Here is a 24,523-nt window from a genome sequence, read left to right as displayed (position 1 = left end):
ATAAGGTATGTGATAAATTTAAATTTTAAAAATATTAATTAAATTTAAATTAAAATAAAGTGATTTTGGAGGATATTTTGACAATTACCATTTCTATTTACGAAGAAAATTATTATAATCAGTTTTACTAATGGCACGTAGAGGAAAAAGAATTGTGTGCGACGCCGTCACTTTGGTTTGTATACAATGGTTATCGAAATTCAAAAGAATTTGTTATGCAAAATTTAAGGATTTTTATTTTATATTTTTTAATTTAATATAAAAATAATTATGTTGCAATACTTAAAAATTTAAGGAGAATTATTGAAATTTATTCAAATGAGCTTACATAATATTTTAAATAATATATGAAAATAACATTTTATCCTCTTAACCTCCATTTTCCTTTTAATTACTTTTATTGCCATTTCTATTATCTTTTTCCTTTTTTTTTTCTTTATTTACTGTTGAGTGTTCCAGTCTCAAGCCAAATTCTACACCATTGCCACCAATTCAATTCACTAGATTTATAAATCTACATCAATCTCACAGCTGAATCCAAAATACTCTCACTCCAAATGTTGTAAATCTTCTATTTAACTTCTTACCCGAAAAAAAAATTTAAAAAATCATTCATAAATGCTGTAAAAATCTTTTATTTTTCTTTGCTTGTTCATCACTATCCTTAAAGGGCAAATAATAAAAAAACTAAAGTTAAAATATAAGTCCTTGAGTTCAAGATGATTGCACTTAAAATAATTTTCTTGTATTAATATGTTTCAGCAGCCAGGACCCAAGAGAGCATTGTACTAAGCCCCCCATCCCCACTTGGGCTTTGTTGCTCTTTAGTTTGTGAGGTAATGGGATTGTTCATCAAGCCTATGTTGATCATACAGAAATATTTTGAGTCGCATACCTGAGCACCACTACTTCTCCCTCCTAAGAATTCTGTCCATTTATTAACAGAATCTAAAATGTTCACAAGGAATTAAGGTTACAATGCTAATTTGACAGATTCCAGAAGCTCAGAGAATACAAAGAATACAAAGAGGACTTGTTCATTGTAAGTCCCACTTATTAATTTCAATGGCAGGTTCTAACAATCCAAAGAAGGAGCAAATACCCTCCCTGAAATTCACAATCAATAAGCACAATATCGCTTATGGTACGGAAGACTGCAATCGAAACAGAAGAACACATCACTTAGAGAAAAAAAAAAATCTAACAAAAAATTCATGTCAGACAAAAATAATTTGTTGTGTATATGAAGTAGCTTATTTTCTTCCTCAATTCAATAAAGGACTCTTCAGGTCACTCCATCACCATTACAATATGTCCACCAATTTTGCCACGGCAGAAGCCTAGTTTTCTGACAAAGCAATTATTTGCCAATTTCAAGTCCTCCCAAATCACTGGAATGAGAGAAACCAGATGGAACCTAGTTGACGACATCAACAACAAGCCTGCGAGACTTCAAAACTGACCACTTCAAGCGCCGGTAATATGCAGCCTGAAGTAATGCCAGTGAGAGTACAAATATCCATTTAAAACCCATCTGCATTGGAAGGAATATCACATCAGTTGCCATAAACTCTAAATGATCAGGCAAAGAAAACATAATTTGAAGCCAAAAATACCAATTTTCTTTCTTCCATTTCTGGCTCTGCAGCCCATGATAAAAATGTTACAACATCTTTTCCCATCTGCACCATAAAAAAAGTTGAAGAGACTCAGCTATATACCTGAGAGACTAATGTCTTTCAATCTTGCAGCTACATGCCGCTTCTCACACAGAATTAATAAATACAAAGAAAACTAACCTGTGCTTCTGTTGCAGGGGTACCATCTTCATATTCAACAGCACCATCATTCAGCATTTTAGGCATGGCAATAGCTCCTCCAGGAAAGTAAGGATTGTAATGCAATCCCTCTCTGATCTACAATATTTAATTGTTTAAAAATTTGTTTGAGGTTAGAAAGGGGAACAATGAATAATCATTGAGAAAATAGAAACACAAATTCTATATTTGTAAAATGAAAAGACATCTAATTTTCCACAGGCACAAATAAGCTTTAAGATGAAGTTCATCACTTAAGCAAAAGGCAGTGACACATTGAAAGATAAAAGTCCCATACATAAGTATGGTAGAATCAGAACAAAGTAATTGGACAGAAGGAGAGAAGTTCAACGCATCACACACATTCTTAACTGTGAAACTTAATTAGATTAAGAATTAATGAGTTTTCAGCCATATCCAGGACCAGACATCTTTCCTTCAATGACAACAGAATTTTCTACCAATTAACACTGGCATGCACAAGAAAAGAGAAGCACAAAATGTATCATACTCATACATTATATCAAAGCATCGTCTTGAGAACTTAACCCATGCTAGAAATCTACCAGTTCTCCACACAGTATATCAAAATCAATCAAGAAATTTTCCTTCAACACATCATGAAAGGTATTTATACACAATTGGAATCTGTACTTTTCAACCAAGCTATAATGTTAAATTCTAATATATGGTGTACAAAATCTTGTAAAAAGGATGAGGCAGTCTATCAAAGAAAAAAAAAGAGACTGAGGCATAACTTACAGAAACACCAGCTGGAGGATCACGGTAACCAGTTAAAAGAGCAAAAACATAGTTCTGACCATTGTGACGAGCCTGCAAAAATAAAGAGTTAAGAAATTCTAGAATGCACCATTGAAACTTCCAAAAAATCCTAAACAAGGAGTTCGCATTACTTTAGTAATAAGACTTAGATCAGGAGGATAGGCCCCTCCATTAGCAAATCTGGCTGCTTGTTCATTTGCATATGGCTGAGGAAAACGATCACTGAGTTTACCAGGACGGGTAAACATCTCACCCTCATCATTGGGCCCATCAACCACCTCGATCTCAGCTGCCATAGCTTTCACCTCCTCTTCTGTATATGCAACACCTACCAAATCACGATGTGATATCAAAGACATGGAGTGGCAAGATGCACATACTTGCTGGTAAACTTGGTGGCCACGGCGGATCCTGCCATGAAAATTACCCCATTAACCACTTCAATTTTATCTACAAACAGCAACAAATCTATGTTCTGGGGCTAAAAATTTAATATCCCAAATTATTTGGATAAGGCCTTTCTACTACTGTGGATATGAAACAAATGCCAGCAAACAATAAAAGAAAGTAAAAACAGAACAGGAAATCCAAACCAGTTTCAAGATTTTTTTCCCTCCGTTAAAAAATAGAAATTAAGAGCAGAAAAAAATGTCCCAAGTTTATAGAAAAATCACATGTATTCTAGAAATAGTAGGTCAGTATCATGGTTCACATTGAAGACATTGTAGGCATATGTAAACAAAAGAAGGACAACCTGTAGTCGTGGAAAAGACATTTATGCATATGCCTTGACTGAAGTTAAAGCCGTTAAGCATTAAGTGGAATAGTGTGCCCAAACATAATTTCTATGGCCAAAGATGGTAAAATCATACTACTCAGTACTCACGAAGCATGGTCATATGAACTGAGAATGCCTTTGTGAGGCCAAGGATAGCTTGGACATTCTAAGCCATGTTCAGCCTCATCAGCAGATGCTACAGTTGCGAAACCCAGAAACCCAGAAAGGCCAGCTCCAAGGAGTGCAAATGTTCTTAGGGAATTCATACCTGCTGTTCCAGCATCATCATGAACTTTCTTTGAAGCAAAGATAGATAAAAATGAAGAGGCCTGCAGAACAATACATGCAAACTATTAGCAAGAAATATTCTGCTCCCAAGATGCATGCCAAACAAGCCACTTTGCAATTGTAGAAATCAAAATTCGTAACATTAAGACAAGCACTGGCGATCAGGCACAGGCTAGAAAGGCAGATCCTGCCATCCCACATGATCTCACTCAGACAAACAAACTCGCCACCATGAGCTACTGAGGAAGCATATAAAAATTAAGATTAAACATCAAAGTCAAGGGGGAAAAGAAAGAAAAGGGGGTTGGGTGGTGGTGGGGTGAGGGGTGTGGTGTTGGTTGTGGTGGAGGGAGTTGGTGTGGTGAAGGGAGAGAGTATTCTTACAGCAGAGTGTTGCTGAAGCTTCCTCCTCAAAAGCTGGTGGATCACTCCTCCTCCAGCCATTTCAGTGAATATTTCTGTAATGGGTTCACTATAAGAAGAATAAAAAACAAACATAAATGAAAAACAAAATTCTTGAAGGTCAATTTGCAATTTCAAATTGAGAATTTGGCTCAACATGTAAATCTACCCAAACCCAACCATAAGATTTCAGAGTCTGAATTTAGACCCAAGGGATTATTATCCTATACCATTTTAATAATTAGAACACCAGATATGAGGAATAAACAAGCCAAATGAATCAGGATAAAGTTGAAAGCTATATATATATATATATATATGGCCTTCATGGTAAGATTTTTCAAGCTCTTCAATAAGTGGTTAATCACTTATACATTCATATAACAGCTAAATCAGACCAAACCAACCACGACCCTAGCTCAGCTGTTACCTTACAACAAAGGTTGGAACTGTGGTGATCAATTCAATCCTACAAGTTGAGCATAAGCAGACATTCGTGGAAAAAAAAAGGAGTGAGATATTCAACATCCATGGTAACGGGGAAACAAAGAGCATCCTTGTCAATCTCCTTTTTCTACTCAGGCAGAATGATGACTTGAAATAATACATTGTAATAATTATATTCCAATCTCTATATAAGCATACATGGATTATAATTTTTGATTCCGTAATAGCACATCCTCAAAGCGTAAATTTTACACATCAAAATAGAAAACCATACAAATATTAGCTTCTACAGCTTAAAATCAATTCCCACAATCAGACTTGTCACTTTCAAACATCAGAATGTAAACAGTCCAATCCCACAACCACGCACATGACCAGCAAATAGGGACTTTTTTATTTGTTGCAGCAGAAAATTTTCCCCATGAAAACACATAAAGGGAAAAAAAAATAAACTTAATGAACAACAATAAAGTTTGAATCCTAAACATGTCCCCTAACTACCAGAGATCATAAAAATTATAACTTTCGTTTACCCTCAGAAGAACAAAACAAACTGTGAAGAACACATAAAACACAACCAAGAAAGAACCATGAGGTCAAAATTACCCATACTCTTAGCTGCATATATCACATTATCTAAACAAATCTCAATTACAGCAACCATAAACTCAATATTCTCAAAAGAAAGTTAAGAAACATTTAACTTTCACTACGCACGCAACAAATAAAACAATCCTGTATGGTCCTAGAAGAAAACTAGCAGCTAAAAGGCACAAAAAAAAGGGTTACAAATATTTATATATATACATTGAAGGGCAAATAAACCCTAGCATGCTTCACAGATCGAAAAAGAACAGTAGAAAAAGATCAAAAGTAAAAGAGAAATGGGCAGTGAACTTACAGGATGAGATTGGAGATGGAAGCGGTCAAAAAGAGCAGCCGCAGCTCAGAGATCCGAACGAAGGACACAAGAAGAAGACGACTGGTTATGGTTAACATGAATCATATTCTCCCCCTTTCCCTTTTTTTTTTCGGCCAATTAATCTTTTGGGCTTTCTGGTTGGGCTGAACTTTGGACCAAAACTTAAACATTACCCTATCTCTTTCTTATAAAAAAATAAAACTTAAAAGGACTTAAATGCCCTTAAATAAATTCCAATCGTCTTGTCCACTTGTTTCTCCATACTCCTTTTCTATTTATCAATTATCATCTCCAACCATCCGATCTCCTCTCTCTGTTCTTCCATCTTATGCCTTCAAATTTATCAATCGGCAAATACTCAGCACGTAGGATCTCCAATCAACATGAAATCTCTATTGAATTGTCTCGTAAAGATGGTAAGTTAAGAACTCATGGTAGATCCTTCGATGATGGTCTTGCTGGAAAATTTTCAGGTCAGTATTTAAAAGCATGCAGTTCAATAGTTCCCCTTGAAACTAATTTCTGTTTGAATGCAGGTACTAGTAATGATAATGGAGGGTCAAGGTCCGTGGATTTTGAGATGAGTGATCCTGCAGCTTCAAATATTGACTTCAATGCAAGATCCTGCAGCTTCAAAAGTCACTGTCACATGGGATTCCATGTCCATCGGGTATCAATCCCTTGTTTTTTTCTCTTCGCTAAACCATAAATTCAATGCGTTTGCTCGTCTCAATGACTTTCTTTCCCAAAGTGATTCTTTCGACGCCTCCCTTATCCTTCAATTTGCCACTCTTCTTGACCCTACAACCTGTTATTGTCTTTTTAAAGGAAATGTTTCTTTCATTAGCTCTGTTTTCGTGTGACACACTTTCCTTCTCAGCCTCAAGGCATGTGCTGATAATTTGAATGTTTAGAAGAATATGGAGATTCATGGGTTTTTATTTAAACTTGATTTTGATTTGGATGTCTGTGTGGTAACACCCTTTTGCTTTCAATGATAATTATGGGAGTTTGAGGAATATTTAGAGGGTGTTTGGTGAAATGTTTGGAACAGATGCTGTGACATGGAATATATTCCTTGGAGTGTTTTCAGATAATGGGTTTTACGTGGAGGCTATTGATATGTTTCGTGCAGTGAATGAGGTCTGGATCAAAGTTGAACATGGTGTGCTGTGAGTGTGTTGCCAGTATGTACTGGGCTTGAAGATGAGTTAATGGCAGAGCAAAAATCCAACCAAACCCATAGTACTAAAAATGAAGCTAAAGGTCCTTCGATATCAAGCAGCAACGCCGGAGGCACAAGGCTCCGTTGTTGGACAAAAAGAACATCGACAACAAGAGATTCCCTTTTGTTTGTGTTCATGGGTTGATTTTTTTTTTTTTTTTTTTGAGTTTGGTGGTTTTATTAGATATTTCAATAGAAATTCTGAAATTTACTGAAAAAATTATAAGAAATTTGTTCATGGTTAATAAAATTATTTATTATGATTTAGTCATGACTCATGGATGAAAATTTTATGTTAATTTGTGATTTTTTGTTTTGAAATTACTTGATTTCGTTAATACTTGATTTGGATTAACTTGAGAGAGCAAAGATCGAAAATGGTGAAAGAGAAGGAGGAGGGGAAATGAACAAAAAATACTGAAATGGGTTAGGATGTTGAGTAATTAGGAGAAGGGGGCCACTGAACATAAAAATTCTATTCAAAATAACGTAAAAAAAAAACGCTATTCGAAATAGCGTCCACTACAAAACGCTATTCAAAATAGCGTCCCGCGTACTAGCCTCTTCAGCTCCCGATGCAGCAAAAACACGCTACTTACGCCATGCAATGACAAAACGTTGATATGATTGGCGTCCCCTACCCACAATTTTTATATTTTATTTATTTAATTTATTTTATAAAATATATTAAATTTATAATATTTGGATCATTTTATTTTATTTATTTATTATATTTTATAAAATATATTAAATTTACATATGTTAGTTGTATACATTAATTTTTTTAAAATTTTGTTTTATTTTTTAGTAGTAGTAACATTAATTTAATATTATATATTTGTGAAATTAATTTTATTTATACATTATATATATAATATAATTGTACGGTTTAAAAAATTATAAATATTACCATCGTATTAGAAATTTTATATTTTTGTAAAATAATTTCTTAATCATTAAAATATTTCTTAATTTATAGATTAAAAATATAAATGTATAATATTTGAAATAGTATATTTTATACATCTTAATGGTGACTTTTTTTTATAATTTTTAAAACATAGTAGAATGATAAATTTAAAATCATGTTAGTTTTAAATGTTAAAAGTTATCAAAGTATAACTAATATTAATTTTGATTCTGATTATAATTATGGATAATATATTTTCTTCATAGCAATTAATAAATTTAATTACTTTATTAGTTTTAATTACTTTATTATTTTCAAATTAATTATAAAAAAAAATATATAAAATGTTCACTAGCATGTCATACGAGCAATTGGCTTAAAGCAAGATATAAATTAAGATAAGTATTCATAATTATTATACAAATGAAAATAAATATTTAAATCAGTCATGTGCCACAACCAGGTCTTCGAATATGTCGTCTCGGTCGAAGAACTCGATGTTATCCCCTTTCTTGCTGCTCTTCTGGATCACCTTGTGCATTTTGGGGTTGGCCAGGTTGCCCTTGTCGCTGTCCTGATGATTCCCCTCCTGCAGTATAATGCATAGCACCTTGTTCATGGTGTCCAAATAGACCTGCACCAGATGGAATATGGCTTAAGGCACCAGACTGATATGGTGCATAGTATTGATCTGAACTATATCCACCAAATTGACTCGAAGCATATTGTGATGGCCCAATGTTAGTGCCTGCCAAATGGAGCAAATAAGCTGCCGATTGGTGTTTGTGGCTGCTGACTCTCAGTGAAGTCAAATGTGCTTCTATTTTGCACATGAGATTGATATGACATCCATGGTGCTGATGAGCCAGCTATTGATGGGGTAGGCATCCAACCAATGTAATGTGTGGGGATAGTTTCTGAATATGGTTAGAATACTGTGGATGGACTAGGATCAGGCGATGCAGGAGCTGAGGGAACAGGAATAGGCGCTGATGCCATGCAGAAAGGGTGAAATGCGACAAGTGGGGGCATAACATCATCAGGTGGAGAGGATTGACGCACTGGATGTTGACGTTGTCGAGGAGGACGCGATTGACATTGTGCTGCTCTACGTGAGGGCGTAGGCTAGTTGATGGGTTGGTCCTCTTCCAATTCATCATTAAAAGTTGCTACTTGAGGTGCATATTGAGGAAGTGGCATTTGGCAAAGCCGACTTTCTTATTCTAGAGCAATCATTATTTTCCTTAATGTACGCTTAACTTTTGCCACGTTTTGTGTTGATGGATTTTGTAATTTTATCAAACAATCCTCAATTGCGTCCTCCTGTAAAAATAAAAAATCTATACATAACGTTACATTTTAGGTTAAAAAATATAAAATTATTATTATAAGTATTTAATAATGAAAAAAATACATGTTGTAAATTATTACCACACAACCAATAGCAGCTCCATTTATTGAGATCCAACGTCTAGCAACTCGACGATACCACTCCATATATTCAGAATGATGGTGGAGTGGTTGTCCCATTTGTTACCCTTGAATAATATATTATTCTTGCCTATTCCAACGATTAATATATGTTGCATGGTGATGTGCCCAATTACTCTCATTGAGTCAGAGAGTAATATCGTGCAGCTCATCTGTTTGCATCGGTGGTGCTGGAATAGGCTGGGCCAAACTAAACTGCCTCATCACTCTGTCAGGTTGGTTCCATTCAATAATATGAAAGCAAATTAATGGCACCATTGTCTTCTAAATGGGACGACCTTGGATACACATGTCTGGCAGCTCATCCAATAATTCCTCGCTATATGGTTCCCATGTGATCTGCAAATGAATATTAGCAAAACATGAAGTGATTATAAATGTAAGGAAAAATATAACATATTATTTTATGTTAGATTTATGGAATTTTGACTTACATCTTTAGGTCGCATCCGGTAAAGGTTATACTGAATTTGTGGCAGTACATGGGTTGTTACTTCAATGATTTGTCGAGCTCTACTCTACCTATTAGTTGATAAGAAAATTAAAAATGTAATACAATAAAAGGCAAATTATTCATTGCTTAATGGATAAAAATATAAATTTTATGACATACCTAGCACCTAGAGGTGGATCATGAGGTGCTGATGGATCTCTTATTGATGGAGAGATTATTTTATATCTCTCCCAAGCCCAGATCTGCAAAATGAATAGTGGTCCTGAAATCTCCTTTGTTTCGGTGACAGCAACACGACATAGCTCACGATAAAGGAAGGCTAAGCAAGCTCTACCCCAACTGTATGTCGCAGCTTCCTTCAAGTCTTCTAGAAGGGGTAGAAACATCAAGTTGACACGTGAGTTTATCTTGTCGGGAAATATCGAACCAATGAGTCGTAATATGAATGCTCTTGCATGCCATAATACGGTTAATCATTAGCATGATGTGGAATATCTCCAAACTCATTAGCTAGCCACGATAATTTTAGTGTATGTCCTCGGATCATTTCTGGGGGTGGTCTAGCTCCCAATAATATCTCACAAACTTCTTGCTAGTCGGCCCATGACATTCTAGTTACAGCAGACCCATGTACTGGCAAACCGGAAATAATGCTGATATCCTGAAGAGTGATTGTGCACTCACCAATTGGCATCATAAACGTATGGATTTCCAGTCGCCATCGCTCTACAAAGGCACTGATGAGGTGCCAATCAAGAGAAAAAAATCCTAGTCTAGCAATACTAATAAATCCAGAATCGCGAAGATGAGGAACAGTTCAGTCATCAATGTCAATATATAATATGTTCCCTTGCCTCCTGCATGTAAGCACTTCATGCTCAACTGTACCATTCCAAATCCCTTCAGAACGGTGCTGTGGCTAGAGTCGAAGAAGCTCTTGATAAATTTTCAACAACTAATTACTAATTTTTCTATTTTTTTAATTTTAATTAATAAAAAGTTGTTGAAAATTTATCAAGAGCTTCTTCGACTCCAGTTAAAATAAATTAATATTTTATTTCTAATAATTACATTTTAATTAAATATGCAATTGATTTTCGACAAATTTTTATATTACCATTGTTTTCATTTTTTAATAATATTTTGATAATATTAATTTTTTTCATTTTTAATAATTACATTTTAATTGTTATAGAATTGATTTTCGGCAATTTTTTATCTTACTATTTTTTTATTTCTTTAATATTATCTAAATAATATAATTTTATATTTTATTTTTATTAATTACATTTTAATTAAAATGCTACTTATTTTTGGCAATTTTTTATATTACTAATTTTTCATTTTTTAATAATATTTTAATAATATAAATTTATATTTTATTTTTATTACATCCTTTACTATAATATATTATGAACTCAATTTTCTATTAATTTTTTCCTTTCTTTTATAGCTTTTACTAATTTTTAAAAATTTAAACTATTATTTTACTCTAAACTAATATTTTCTATTCAACTTATTAAACTATTATATTTTGTGATAAAAAAATTATATTACTTAATATAAAATTTATTTTGTAACATAATTTACATTTATAATTTTTATTTTCTCTTTCCTAACATTTTCTTAATACTACAAATTTATATTATTTTTTCTTTACCTTCTTTACTATTATACACTAAAAATCTAATTTTTTGTAATATTTTCTCAATAACTTTTACTCATTTTAAAAGTATTATGCTATATATATATAATTTTAATATTATTACAAAAAATATCTGCTTTTTTAGCCTTACAACAATAAATTTAAGATAACACTTCCTAATTTAAAGACAAATATTAATAGTAAATAACTATTTTTTCCTATGCTATATGAAACAATACATTCTAAAAATATCACGAAAATCTATTTCTTAAGCCATGCATACAAAAATATTAACTTGCTCACCAAAAGTTTCTCACAAATATACCAACATGCATGCATACAAAAAAACAAAATTATTTCCAGAATAATAAACATATTAACACTCAAGCATTTCATATATTGCATGTTAAAAATTGTTAAACAATCAAAATACATACCTGAATATTATTTTTTTTCAAATTTCTTTTTTTTTCTCTTTGTGGTCTACCACTGCACCTGTCTCCTTCTTGCTCCACCCAGCTGTGAGGATGCTCCACACCGAACAGAAAGCTGCTCCACCAAAATGAGACAATGGAGGAATGAACGAGCGTTTTGGAAAAATCTGGATCGCTGCTGTTTTGAGACGGAGGCGTAAATGACAGCGCAGGGTATAATAAAGGGAGCGGGAGGAACTTTGGACGCAAATAAAAATAGCGTCCCGCTGGTCTGCACTCCCCCAACGGCACTGGAGATGGGATTGGAGATTCGGGGTGGAACTGCACACGGAACGCTAATAAAATTAGCGTCCCGCGCCCTGCCAACTGAGTGGACCGTCCCGCGCCACACAGGACGTTAGTTTTATTAGCGTCCCGCACCACACAAGAAGCTAGTTGTATTAGCGTCTCGCGCTGCATTTCGATGGGACAATATATTCCATCTGACAAGCATTGGACGCCATCGATAATGGCGTCCCGAGTCCATTGCATGGCGTCCTGAGGATTCTCTGCAGTGAAGGTATGGGTAGTGGCAGGGAAGGCATATGGACGTTATTTTGAATAGCGTTTGGAGTTGGGACATTATTTTGAATAGCGTCCCAACTCGCTGACCGATCCACCTCAACTCTCCTCAGCCCTTATTCGTAATTAATCAACTTCTTAACCCATTTCAGCATTTTTTTCTTTCACATTACCCTTGTACGGTCATTCTCCCAAAGGAAGAGCTAGAAAAACTCATCACTGGTGGCATGAGAGAGAGAAAAAGATAGGCATGGAGGAAGAAGATTTCTTTTTGAGGATACTTAGATAATTTTATTTTTAAATGATGTCAGTATGATACAGTAACGATAAAAACAAGGGAATAGGACTTTTATGTTAACTCATATTAAAGTTGCATGTAATTGAAATTATCTAATTGTGATATTATAGTTTTTTAATTTAAAAATATAATATAAAATTATATTAATTTTTAAATTTTACATAGTAAAATCTCTTTAACCTTTAATTATTGAATTTTCAGTTAGACGCTGACTTGAATAGTTTCAGCATAGAGTTTAATCAGTATTTCTTTTTCCTCTCTCAAGTCAAGTGTAAATTGAATCCTTCTTATTTTTATAGACAAAATAGTTTTTCAAGTGTAAAGAAAATAATTTTACGTTTTGTATAAGAGGGGAGAGAGAAATATTGACTAAGTGCTATGTGAGAGTTGTTTACGTCAGTTTCTAATGGAAAAAATCAGTAATTGAAAGTTTTAAAGATTTTATTATGTAAAATTTGAAAGTTTTAGAAGTTTTATGTTACATTTTAATGTTTAAGGACTATAGTGTTATAATTGTATAAGTTCATGGACTGTTATTGAAATTTATCCTATTAAAGTTTTGAAAGTTTTATATTACAAATTAAAATATAAGGATGATAATGTTATAAAACTCTAAGTTTAAGGATAAAAAATAAAATTTATTCATTTTTTTTAGTAATTTTAATAAGTTAAATTATTTTTAAATATTTTTTAATTAAACACTTAAATTACTTAAAAATTATTTTAAAGTAATTTATTAAATAATTAATTATTTATTTTTTATGACTCATAAATTAAAAAATATATTTTAAATAAAAAATTAAAAATGGGTGGTCAAACTAAATACAAAATTGCCACGTGATATATATATTTTTTAATTTTTAATTTTATATTTTTCTCTATGAAAATTAGTTTATCATATTAAATGTAAATTTTTTATTTAAATTTTTAAATTTCAATTAATAAAATATTATTTCATATAAAAATAATATTTATTTAAAATTTTTTTTATTACATCTTTTAAGAATTTTAAAATTCTTAAATTTAAAATTTTAGACATTAAAAAACTTTACTCAATATATTATATATTTATGAGAATGAATATTTTTTTAATTAAATTTTCAATCAAATAAGAAAAAAGTGAATTTTTTTTAAATTTATATTAATATATATTTAATTAAATTTTCATTAAAAATATTTATAAAATTTATAAATTTATTTTTACAAATATTTCTTATTTTTAAAGTCTAAAAATTTTAATAATAATATTTTAAAAATCATCACCTGACATATGTATTTTTATTTTATTTATCATTGGTATATATTAACTAATTTAAAAAGTATTCTATTAATCAAAATTTTTATAAATTAACATTTAAAATAAAATTATAATTAATTAAAATTTGATCATTAATAAAATTTTATAATATAATTATGAAAATATTAAATATAAAAAATATATTAAATTATATTATTAAAATAAAATAATAAATAAAAAAAACTTAAGTTAATTCTATATTTTAGCCTTTTCGATTTTTTTTATTAGTATAATTGTTTTCACCAATTATAAATATATAAATATTTAGTTATGATACATCAAACCAATTCCCAATCAAGTCCAACAAAAAAAAAAAAAATGATTTTTCTTTTTTTTTTTTTCAAATGCCAGTTTTAGCTTACTCAGAAAGCATAATAATTCCAAGCACCGACCATGAAATATAAACCAGGAGGAAGAATTGATGATCCTAGGAGGACAGCCCCTAGAATTCACCTTGGACGTAACAAAAAGCACAAGTCCACATGGCGAAGAAGGGAAGAGAAATTAATAAAACCATTGGCGCCTAACTATTTCTCTTTCCTTTAAGAAAATCCATCAAAGCACAAATCTTTTTCTTTTTCATCAAACACTCGAATTCTTTGTCCCTCTTTCTATGTATAAAAATGGGTTCTTTCTAGTTTTCTTTAATCTAGACAAAAATGGGAACGTTAGAACACAATGCCAAGTATCTTTCCACAAAACTAGTGTTTCTGGTATCTTGTGCAGGCCTTCTTGGGGCTGTTTTCATTGCAGATTTCGTTTGGACCTCATCTTCGTCTATTTCTTCTGCTTATCAATCCTATGCATCCAATTGGGCTCTTCAGAAGTCTCAGAAAATTTTGTTTCTCAACGCCACTAACAAGAAAGATGATGAGGTTCGTGTTCTAATGCTTTGCATTCATCACTATCTTCTGCTGATAATGATTTTTGGGGTTCTTTTAATGTAATGGGTGTTGGTGTATGGGTTTTTGTTTTTGTTTTTATGGATTTTATCTGGGTTATGATTGTTTGTTTGCTGAGAAAATTGAGGGAAGCTGGGAAAAGGAAATAGTATTTTTTTTTTCATTTATTTCTTTATTCTAAATATTCTAAGCTAAACCAATAACATATGCATTCTTTCTAATTCAGATCGTGTATCACTCATTTGCGAAGTATTGCATCATTATCTTTGATTTTTTTTTTCTTCTTTTATTTGTAGAAAGAAGCCCTTAAAGGTAAAAAGGACCATCTTGCTGATAGATTCTTGCCAGCAACTTTTGCTGATTTACCAGCACCAAAGTTAGAATGGGAGCAGATGCCATCAGCACCAGTACCTCGTCTCGATGGCTATGCAATGCAGATCAAGAACCTTTTATATGTATTTGCGGGATATGGTTCCCTTGATCATGTAAGAATCTTTCGCCTATTGTTGCCAACTTACTAGTACTTTCAACTAGACTAATTTTCAATAATGCTTTCCTGGGAACCCTCTTTCTGAAGGATTTTATATCAAAGTTACATTACCATATTGGAATTCAGCATGGAAACTTTTTCCATTACACTTGAAATGTAGTAAATGTGATTTTTAAACAATTTTTTCCCTTGTTATTCAATGTATATCTTATAGGTGCACTCACATGTTGATGTATACAATTTTACTGATAATACATGGGGAGAGAGTTTTGATATCCCAAAAGACATGGCACATTCACATCTAGGGATTGCAACTGATGGAAGATACATATACATTGTCTCAGGACAATATGGTCCCCAGTGCAGAACAGCCATAACCCGTACTTTTTCCCTGGACACTGAGACAAAGAAATGGCGGAGCATGCCTCCATTACCAGCACCAAGGTAAGTAACTCAATTGTGAATCGAGATATGCATGTACTATGTTACTTTTTATGTAACTCAATGAACGCAGCAGAGCAGTTATGGCATCACAAAATGCCTTTGCCTGAATTAGCTTCTTTATATGCTACCAGCAGCAGATAGGCTATAGATGTAGTTGGGAAGGACCAGAATTCATTTCCTGGATTAGCATGATCTGATATAGATCTGCATTGGCATGTGTGAACATGAAAGAGTTACGATGTGAATGCTAGAAGCGCAATGCTTTTCTATTCGAGATCTAGTAAACCACTAACAGAATTCTACCATCGGCTGAATTTTATTTGGATGCAAACTATTTAGTTGATGCTGTATGAATTAACCTGAGAGTTTCAGGTATGCTCCTGCAACTCAATTATGGAGAGGCAGACTCCATGTTATAGGTGGCAGCAAGGAAAATCGCCACACGCCTGGAGTGGATCACTGGAGTATTGCAGTGAAGGATGGGGACACGATAGAGAAGGAATGGCGAACTGAAGTGCCCATTCCCCATGGGGGGCCTCATAGGTCTGTTGGCTTTCCATCATATTTATGTTTCTTACAGGAAAAGATTCTGCTGGGAGGGCTTAAATCACTGAAACTGTTCATCTATTATGATTGGCTTTTCGGCTTTCTAAAATAATGTGAATCATCATCTGTTCTTTAATCATGATGCCATTTTTCTAAACAGGGCTTGTGTTGTGGCCAATGATAGGCTTTTTGTAATTGGTGGTCAGGAGGGTGATTTTATGCCAAAACCTGGTTCACCTATTTTCAAGTGCTCTCGGAGGAATGAGGTATATCAGCTAATTGTTTTGTTTCTATTGGATCGCATAATTGGATTGGCCTTCAGCAGCATTCAGTCAGTGGCATGCCCACAAATAGCCTATAAAATTTTCACCTTTTCAGGTTGTTTATGGTGATGTTTATATGCTAGACAGTGAAATGAAGTGGAAAGCTGTGCCTGCAATGCCAAAACCTAACTCCCATATTGAGTGTTCTTGGGTACTGGTGAACAATTCGATCATCATCACTGGAGGTACAACAGAAAAGCACCCAGAGACCAAAAGGATGATCCTGGTTGGGGAGGTGTTCCAATTTCGTGTGGATTCTCTGGTATTATCTTTTTCTATTCCTATATTAGTCAAGATCATATGCTTTTGTGCAAATCATATGCTTCTCAGTTTCAATAAAATATCTAGTCAGATTGTCCTGTTAAAGGTTTTATTTAACTTAGAAGTGATTAGTCACCGAGGTAAAACAAAGGTTGCACCAACCTTAAAATTGACCTTATGGGGCATTGAACTTACATGCTTTTTGAGGAATTATAATAATAAAGATACCTGTTTGTGTTAAACTGTGACATGTTATCTTGTGGCAACTTTGGCTTCAATTAGATTTGCCTTGTTATCTTTCCATCTTTTGCTGGAATGTTCATGCACTCACTTTATAAGCACCTTCTTGTATAGCCAAGTTTGAAGACTCTTCATACATCCCCTACCTTGCTTGCAACAAACTAATCATTTCCTATCCTCCTCCTTATAAAAAGAAAAGGAAAAGAAGCTATCGCTTACCAATGAGTCTACATCTGATAGTCACTGTGGAGTGTAGACAATGTCTCTGTCCTAACCATTTCCTAGCATGGCATAGTCAATGATTAAATTTCTGAAATTGCCCTGGTTGAATCAAAGCTCTCTGGCTGGCATCAAATTAATTTCCTTCTTAACTTGCTTATTGTGTCATTTCTCCACTACTTTAATTGGTCGTTGCTTTAGCTCTGAACTTGTTGTGAAGGCTAATACCCTTTGCTAACATTTGAGAATTTGTGATCTATTTCAAATTGCAGACATGGTCAGTGATTGGAAAACTTCCTTTCCGCATAAAAACTACGCTTGCTGGCTTTTGGGATGGATGGCTGTATTTTACCTCCGGACAGCGGGACAGAGGACCTGATAATCCACAGCCACAGAAAGTTATTGGAGAAATGTGGAGAACCAAATTGCATTTGTGAACTTTTAACCTGTATAATGGCATTATAAGTTTTCACCTATTCCAGTTTAAGAATTTAATTCTTCTAATTTAGTCTGCTAGTAAAGACATGTCCATCTGCATGCTTGATTCAAGTTTGATTCTCCAAGTCTTGTTAAGTGTGATGTTCAAATATGGACTCACTATGGCATATGCTTTGTGGAATGGATGACTTGTGCCTTGAGTTCATTACAAAATAGGGTTATAAGCGGAAAGGAGGGTTTTGAAAGGTAGAAACGATTAGGCTTCTTCCCATTTATCACAATATCTGTAACCACTGGCCTAGAAGGCATCCCCTAGCAACTAGATGAGACACCAATTGGTATGTAACGCTGGAAAGGATCCGTGCCAAAGGTAAAAGATATGAGCCAGGAGACAGCTTCTGCTTCAAGTAAGAAATCACCCAAGTCGGGTTCTAAAGCTATGAAGACTTGCAAATATACCCTAAAGAATGCATCTGACATAGAGCTAGAATATAACAAAATAGACCTACCCCATCATGTAAAATTTTCAATTTCCCTTGACCTTCAAGCTAAGGATTTTACGTAACTGTTGAAGATTTGAGTGTCTCGATTTGCGATTTACACAGGAAAGATTTATTCAAAGTAATTGAACCATGTACTAAGTGCCAAAAGCCAGCTCCTGATCATATTTGAGGGCTCTGGGCTTGCTGTATTTTTCGGTGTCTGGGATGAGAAAGACTTTGATGCAAACCAAATGAGAAAGCTCATCAAAAAGGGAAGAAACATGGAAGAACAGAAGAATTTAAGGAAGAAAGGATGAACAGAGAAAAAAAATTAAGACTTTATTCATATTAATTACAGAGATTGTTTCCTTTTTATAAAAATCATCCCACCAATCCATATTAAACACGCATCAATATCTCCCCTCAAGTTTCCTTGCCTCAAGAAAGAAAACTGAAAAACAATAATGAAAAAAACAAATCTTTGCTACAAATACCAACATATATCCAAGTAGTACCTACAATGAAAAGTACTTAATCGAAGTTGAATCCTTGCAATTTTGAAGAGCCAAAAACACAAGAAAATAGAAACTTTCTGTTGCATTTTTTGCTTCATCTTGCGTTTGATCCTGCTCAAATGTCCAAATTAAATGAAAAGTAAAACCTTTGCTACAATTTGGCTTCATCTTGCATTTAATCAATTCCAAATACCCAATTGAATCTTGATTTAACACTGGTTTCATCTTGCACTTGATCTTCTCCAAGAATACCTTATGAGATTTAGCCTTTGTCACATCAGAATCTTGGCTATTGAAACCAACTGCAAACTCAAATTTACTCTCATCCATAATCTCAGCAATTAATCTAGAATTGTATAAAAATTCTATAGAGATGCTCAAGATCTTGAAGATATTACTCATTGCATAATAAAATTCAGAAGTGAAGGCATCTGCAGGTCTCTTCCTTGGAAACATAAGTCTAAAAAACTCACAAGCATGAAGTTGACATCAGCAAAAGGAAATAAAAGACCACACCTATGAATAATGTCATATTTAGCTAGATCATGCAAGGGAGCCCTTCCAACATATGCATTAACAACATTTAGAGTAATGTGTTGTTTTATTGAGTCCAATTGTTGAACCATTATCCTACTAAGATCTTTATCATCTCCAACAACTTCAAGATAAAAAAATCTTGAATTGTTGTTGCATTGTAACTGCAATTGACATAGCACGATTGGAGTATAGACTAACAGTTGTCGACTCCACAAGTTCATTTTTAGATTTTAATACTATGAAATCTTTGTTCTCAATGTCGCCCCGTTGTTTTGATTCAAAAATGCAATTTTCAACTATTTCAATATCCTCAATTTGAACAACTGCATCAGCACCAGCTTCTACAATTTCTTCCTCATCACTTCCTTTCACAACATCAAAGCTTCCTTGAATTTGTTGTTTCTCTTCTCAGGAACTAGAGAAATCTTCAATAACATCATCATTCTTCCCATTAGGGGTGGTCACGGTTCGGTTTTGAACTGAAACAAAATCGGAACCGGTTCAGTCAAAACCAGACCAAAATTGGAACCCGCTTCGAACCGGACCGAAACCGTCCTTCTGCGGTTTGGTTCAGATTCATATTTTTTAAGAACCGTAAACCGGCGGTTCTGAACCGGATTGAACCGACGATTTCAAACTGGATTGAACCGACGATTTCAAACCGGCGATTTAAATATAAAAAAATTTAATAAATATGTTACCTCACTCCTAATTCATTTATATATATCATTAATTCTCTACAAAATTATTCTTTACATTTTCTTCAATTCTTAATATTTTTTTAATTTTTCTCAAATTCTCTAAATAATTATTTTCTACACTCATTTTAATTTCCAATACTCTCTCAATTTTCCTACTTTATTATTTTATATACTTACTGAAATTTTCAATACTATCTCAATTACTTTGTTATTACTTTAAATCCTCAATAAAATTTCCAATACCCTCTATTTTAATTTTTTTTTCTCTTTTATACTTTTTAATTATCAATTATTATATAATTTTTTAAAAAAGACAAGTAATAGAACTAGAAATTTTTATTCCTCTAAATCCTAAAAGGATATTTAGGCAAAATTAAGTTTATACACTTTTTGCTAATTTCTTTTTAAAAAAATTAATTTCATCTCTAGTTTTTTAATCAGGTTCAAGTCTTTATTTATTAAATTTTTCTTAAAGATAAATTATTTTCTTTTTTTTTTCTTATTTTATTTTGATTGAAAGATTTCTAAGAAAAATTAAAATATTTTTACAAATATAACTTAAATTTTGAATCAATAAAAATTTTCTTTAATTTTTTTTTGTCTAAGCTACCCTTAAACCATCCCTAAACTACTTTCAAACCGTCCTCTAAACTGTCTTGAACCGTTCTTTTTCGAACCGCCCTTCAAACTGTTTTAAACCGAGGCTCAAAACTGAATCGGCGGTTCAGGAACCGTCTTCTGTCTTCTAAACCGTCCCCTGGCGGTTTGGTTCAGGTTCATGATTTCATTGAACCTAAAATGGCGGTTCCTGAATCGTGGCCACCCCAACTTCCCATCTTCTTCTTTTAATTCAAAGTTTCCAAAGATTTCCTCAGCTTCAACATCATTTATAATGGTGACCCACATTAGTTCTTTGTCACAGCTATGATCCAATGTCCACATTTCTTAAACAAAGAGGCTTACATCTTCTATCATTCAATTTTGATAATGTCCTTGTGATTGGTCCATGTTATCTTTTTTCATATGGGAAAAAGAATTTAAGAGAAGGATGAAGAAAATTTGAATCAAGAAAATAGGATTTCAGAAGAGCATTACTACTTGATGAGTACTAGAGATAGAATCGAGAAACAGAATAGGGATTGAGAGGAAGAGTAGGGCAAAAAGAAAATAAAAGTAGAGAAAAGAAACTCAATTTCAGAAAACCAAGAAGAATAGAGAATGGGAAAGAATTTCAGAGAAAGGAATAAGAAACCTATAATTCCATCCTTGAGAGCAAGCTCTCCTTACCATAGCCAAGAATTGTCCAGCTCTAATACCACTAATGCAAACCAAAGGAGAAAGTAAACCTAAGGGAAAAAAAATAGAAGAACAAAAGAATTTAGTGAAGGAAGAGATGAAAAAAAGAATAAATCAATACTTCATTCATATTAACCATGCGGAATTACACAGATTGTTCTTCTTTTATACAAATCATTCCACTAATCAATATTAGACATGTATCAAACTTGTTGTGAGTAGGAAACATAAAAACTTAAGAAGGAAAAGGTTCCTCATTGTGTTAGCTATTTTAGAATTGATATTATTCTAAAGGCATCTCCATATTTCTAAACTGTCAATTGTTCAAAATGGTTCATCCATGGAAGTCAGAGTTGTTCTTTCTCACCCATTGCCATTCACTCATCCATGTTTCAAATTACTAACATGGTCAGTGATCGGGTAGCTTGCTTTCTTGCTGGCTTTTGGGATAGATGGAGGACCTGGTAATCCGTAGCTACAGAAAGTTTTTGACGAACCAAATTGCATTCATGATGATATATTTTCAACTTAAAATTTTATTGTGACACTATAGCTATTCCATTAGGAATTAAAATTCTATTCATTTTTCATTTTTCTTTTATCAGAAGATGGTGATATAATTATTGTAAAAAAGCTTGGTACAACTTAAGAATACAACATATAATACCAGAAACATGGGTCCATAAAGAATCTAAACAAATAACCTAGCTGAAACAAATGAAACAGCCTAGCCCAACTAAATTTGGAAACCAAGGAAAATGCCCACCTCTAGTAGCTTTCAAGCAATGATGAACAACATGCGATCAAGGGACAACCCAACAAGGCCAAAACATAGCACCTCCAGACAACCATGACATCATGGCCAGATAGCCACAATTGCAACCAAGGTATAATAGAAGGGAAAGCTAAGATGCAACAAATGACCTTTGAGTAACAACATTGGCACAAAGCCACCCAAGTGAGCAATCCACAACAAAGCAAACTAGAATAGTTATAGCCCACATAGGGACAACTTTCATGCTAGACTGATAGGGAGCACAACCGGCTAGGGGCAACTCTCTTGCGCAATAGCATGACTTTCCACAAAAACGGCTCACCAAGTGTCGTTTGACAACATCAGCATAGTTCAATTCATAAATGCCAATACAAGCCATCCATGACAATTATCACGAACTAAGAGTTTCACTACTCAAAACTCCTACGAACCGTGTGGCCTTAGTTTTCCCCTAAGACTAAGTTAGCCTTCCCCTAAGACTAAGTTAGCCTTCCCACACTAAGTTAGTCCAACAATAGACTAACAAGGGTGACAAAATGTCCCCAAGGAAGCTTTGAGTGGGTTAGGTGTGTAGGTGTTTACAGGGACTCAAGGAAGAGAAGGTTTGGCAAAGGGGAAATAGAAGGTAGCACTATACTTCTTTAAAGTGCTCGAAGGCTTTTATTAATGAAGGACAATACAAAAGAATGCGTTCCATTTGAAGAAAAAAACAAGCTTTAAGGATGTATGCCTAAGTGAGCAACAAGGCTTGTATGCCTTTTACAATGCTAAGGACCCTTATTTATAGTTGCTCCACCTCCTTAAAATGTGGTGAAGAAATTGCCTCAAATGGACAGTGAAGATCTATTCTTTTCCACTTCCTTAAAATGGAGGGCTAGATTAACACTCCTAGAAATACATGCACCTCCTTAAATATGTGGTCAATATTGTTCCTTGCCCACCTCCTCAAATTTGTGGTGGAGGAAGCTTCCTTTGTGGTGGCTGAGAAAGATATTTTTGGCAGCTTAGCACAAATCCCAAGAAATCTTCCATGTTGGTGCAAATCCCAAAAAACCTCCTTTTAGTGGTGTCTAGACCCTTTCATGGTGGTGGGTTGAAAATAGCGCTATTTGGGAAGTCTCTAGACTGTTTCTTAAGTGTTAGTACCGCATGACCAAGCTTGAAAGTCTCCAGGAAATTCTACAGAAAATTGCCCACAACTTGCTCAGTAGGCGCTGGAGTTGTCTGGAAAATTCTAGAGATTGGCGCAGGTGAACCTCGTTTTGCCCGGCACCCAACATGCGTCCTGCATGCTGAACCTCATATCTGCTCAGCACTATGCGACTTTCAAACTTGGCTTGCACGCCCAGCACTCCACGCTGCTGCTAGCCCGCCAATTTGAACCTCATATGGACGCACAACACCCCTTGCACGAGTGTAGTCATGCCAGCTCCCCAATTCCTCACAGCCCCGCCAGATTAACCTCATTTGGCCTAATTTTTGCCAAATTGAACCTCACGTGTGCAACCTACCCACCAGACCCGCGCTACCTCCCCTCTTCTCATAAGGCTACCCCAAACATAAACCTCACTTGGAAGTAGTTTTGTGGTAAAATTTTTGACTTTTACAGGAGGTGACTTTTGTGGAATGACATAATACTGGCAGAGAAAGGAAGAGGCAGAGTCAAATTAACCTTCAGCTGGTCTAGGGAGTCGCTAGACAACACCATCCTTAGCATGTTTGACTGCGTAGAAACCCTCCCCAAAGGAAGCATTTTGAAACGCCATTCACAAATAGTCAACCATCTATCATAATTGCATAGATCTCCAACTTATATTTTCTTTAAGCTCTCAAAAGGCAGATCTGAAACTACCCTAATAAATCCTACCTAGGAAGGGGAAGATAAATCTACTCTCTTGGGAGAGGAAGGCCTTCCTCTTCTTGAAAGGAAGTAGGGATTCAAAAGTAGCATAAAACAAGAAATTTGTCACAAAAGAAAGACAATATCAGAGCAAAAATAAGAGCTTTTTTAGTGTCTATTTTACATTTCCATTGTTTAGAAATCACTTTGAAATTGATATTTTGTTTAACCGCAGTACACAAATTTTGACAAAACACTTCTCATTGAATGCAAACCTTGGCGATTTTGATTGCTCAAAGGAAAGAGCATTAACTGTTCCTTTGACAGGCTAATTTCTTGTGGAAACATACAACCTTCCGAGTGACACTAGCTGTACCTCCAACCAAGCTGGAGATTACCATTATGGACCAATCGATGAGCAGGTAAAGAGGTTTTGAAATGTAGACGAAAGGGCTAGATCCAATTCATCATAATCTACTGTTCAAAAACAATTTATCAAAATCTCTTAAACACATCTACGCCCCACTACCACTTCCAGCCATCATATGCTAATATGCTGGATAATTGAAATTGCACGCATTGCTCAAATCAAGCGAATAAGGATCACAGTGCTTAGCTGGAGACTGGCTACACTAGCAAATTATATCTCAACATTTTATACGTGACCTCAATGTTAATCTGCATTGCATGTTGAGTGCATGCTTGTTAATTTGCTATAATCAGCTATATGAGAAAACGGCTGGCAAAAAAAATTGAGTTGTG

General features: G+C 34.0%; 3 protein-coding genes across 8 annotated transcripts; 2 read left to right on the top strand and 1 right to left on the bottom strand.

The window, feature by feature from the left end:
* Positions 1-1,012: 1,012 nt before the first annotated feature.
* On the bottom strand, positions 1,013-5,576 carry LOC110644644 (cytochrome c1-2, heme protein, mitochondrial). Of its 5 annotated transcripts, XM_058136113.1 has the most exons (9): positions 5,417-5,549; positions 4,499-4,537; positions 4,051-4,138; positions 3,487-3,707; positions 2,732-3,011; positions 2,580-2,651; positions 1,800-1,916; positions 1,617-1,682; positions 1,013-1,534 (listed from the first exon to the last, which is right to left on the bottom strand). In XM_058136113.1, exons 1-9 carry the CDS (start codon positions 5,512-5,514, stop codon positions 1,418-1,420), a joined length of 1,098 nt encoding a protein of 365 aa, XP_057992096.1. In that variant the 5' UTR covers positions 5,515-5,549; the 3' UTR covers positions 1,013-1,417. The 5 variants fall into 5 exon arrangements, with proteins under 5 accessions (XP_057992096.1, XP_021653220.2, XP_021653222.1 ...); XM_021797528.2 differs by lacking the exon at positions 4,499-4,537 and having other exon boundaries at positions 5,417-5,576; XM_021797530.2 differs by lacking the exon at positions 4,499-4,537 and having other exon boundaries at positions 4,051-4,124; positions 5,417-5,544.
* Positions 5,577-5,687: 111 nt separating this feature from the next.
* On the top strand, positions 5,688-6,929 carry LOC110644645 (uncharacterized). 2 transcript variants are annotated; one of them, XM_058136117.1, is made up of 3 exons: positions 5,690-5,853; positions 5,974-6,040; positions 6,075-6,929. In XM_058136117.1, the coding sequence occupies exons 1-3, from the start codon at positions 5,766-5,768 to the stop codon at positions 6,298-6,300; spliced, it is 381 nt and encodes a 126-aa protein (XP_057992100.1). In that variant the 5' UTR covers positions 5,690-5,765; the 3' UTR covers positions 6,301-6,929. The 2 variants fall into 2 exon arrangements, with proteins under 2 accessions (XP_057992099.1, XP_057992100.1); XM_058136116.1 differs by having other exon boundaries at positions 5,688-6,040.
* A 7,250-nt stretch (positions 6,930-14,179) lies between these two features.
* LOC110644642 (kelch repeat-containing protein At3g27220) lies at positions 14,180-17,681 on the top strand. Its single transcript, XM_021797525.2, has 7 exons — positions 14,180-14,627; positions 14,951-15,139; positions 15,359-15,588; positions 15,961-16,131; positions 16,295-16,400; positions 16,513-16,719; positions 17,450-17,681. Exons 1-7 carry the CDS (start codon positions 14,412-14,414, stop codon positions 17,612-17,614), a joined length of 1,284 nt encoding a protein of 427 aa, XP_021653217.1. The 5' UTR covers positions 14,180-14,411; the 3' UTR covers positions 17,615-17,681.
* Positions 17,682-24,523: the final 6,842 nt, after the last annotated feature.

The sequence above is a fragment of the Hevea brasiliensis genome, chromosome 15 (assembly GCF_030052815.1).
Source record: "Hevea brasiliensis isolate MT/VB/25A 57/8 chromosome 15, ASM3005281v1, whole genome shotgun sequence".
Taxonomy (NCBI): domain Eukaryota; kingdom Viridiplantae; phylum Streptophyta; class Magnoliopsida; order Malpighiales; family Euphorbiaceae; genus Hevea; species Hevea brasiliensis.
This window is presented reverse-complemented; position numbering and strand designations above follow the sequence as displayed.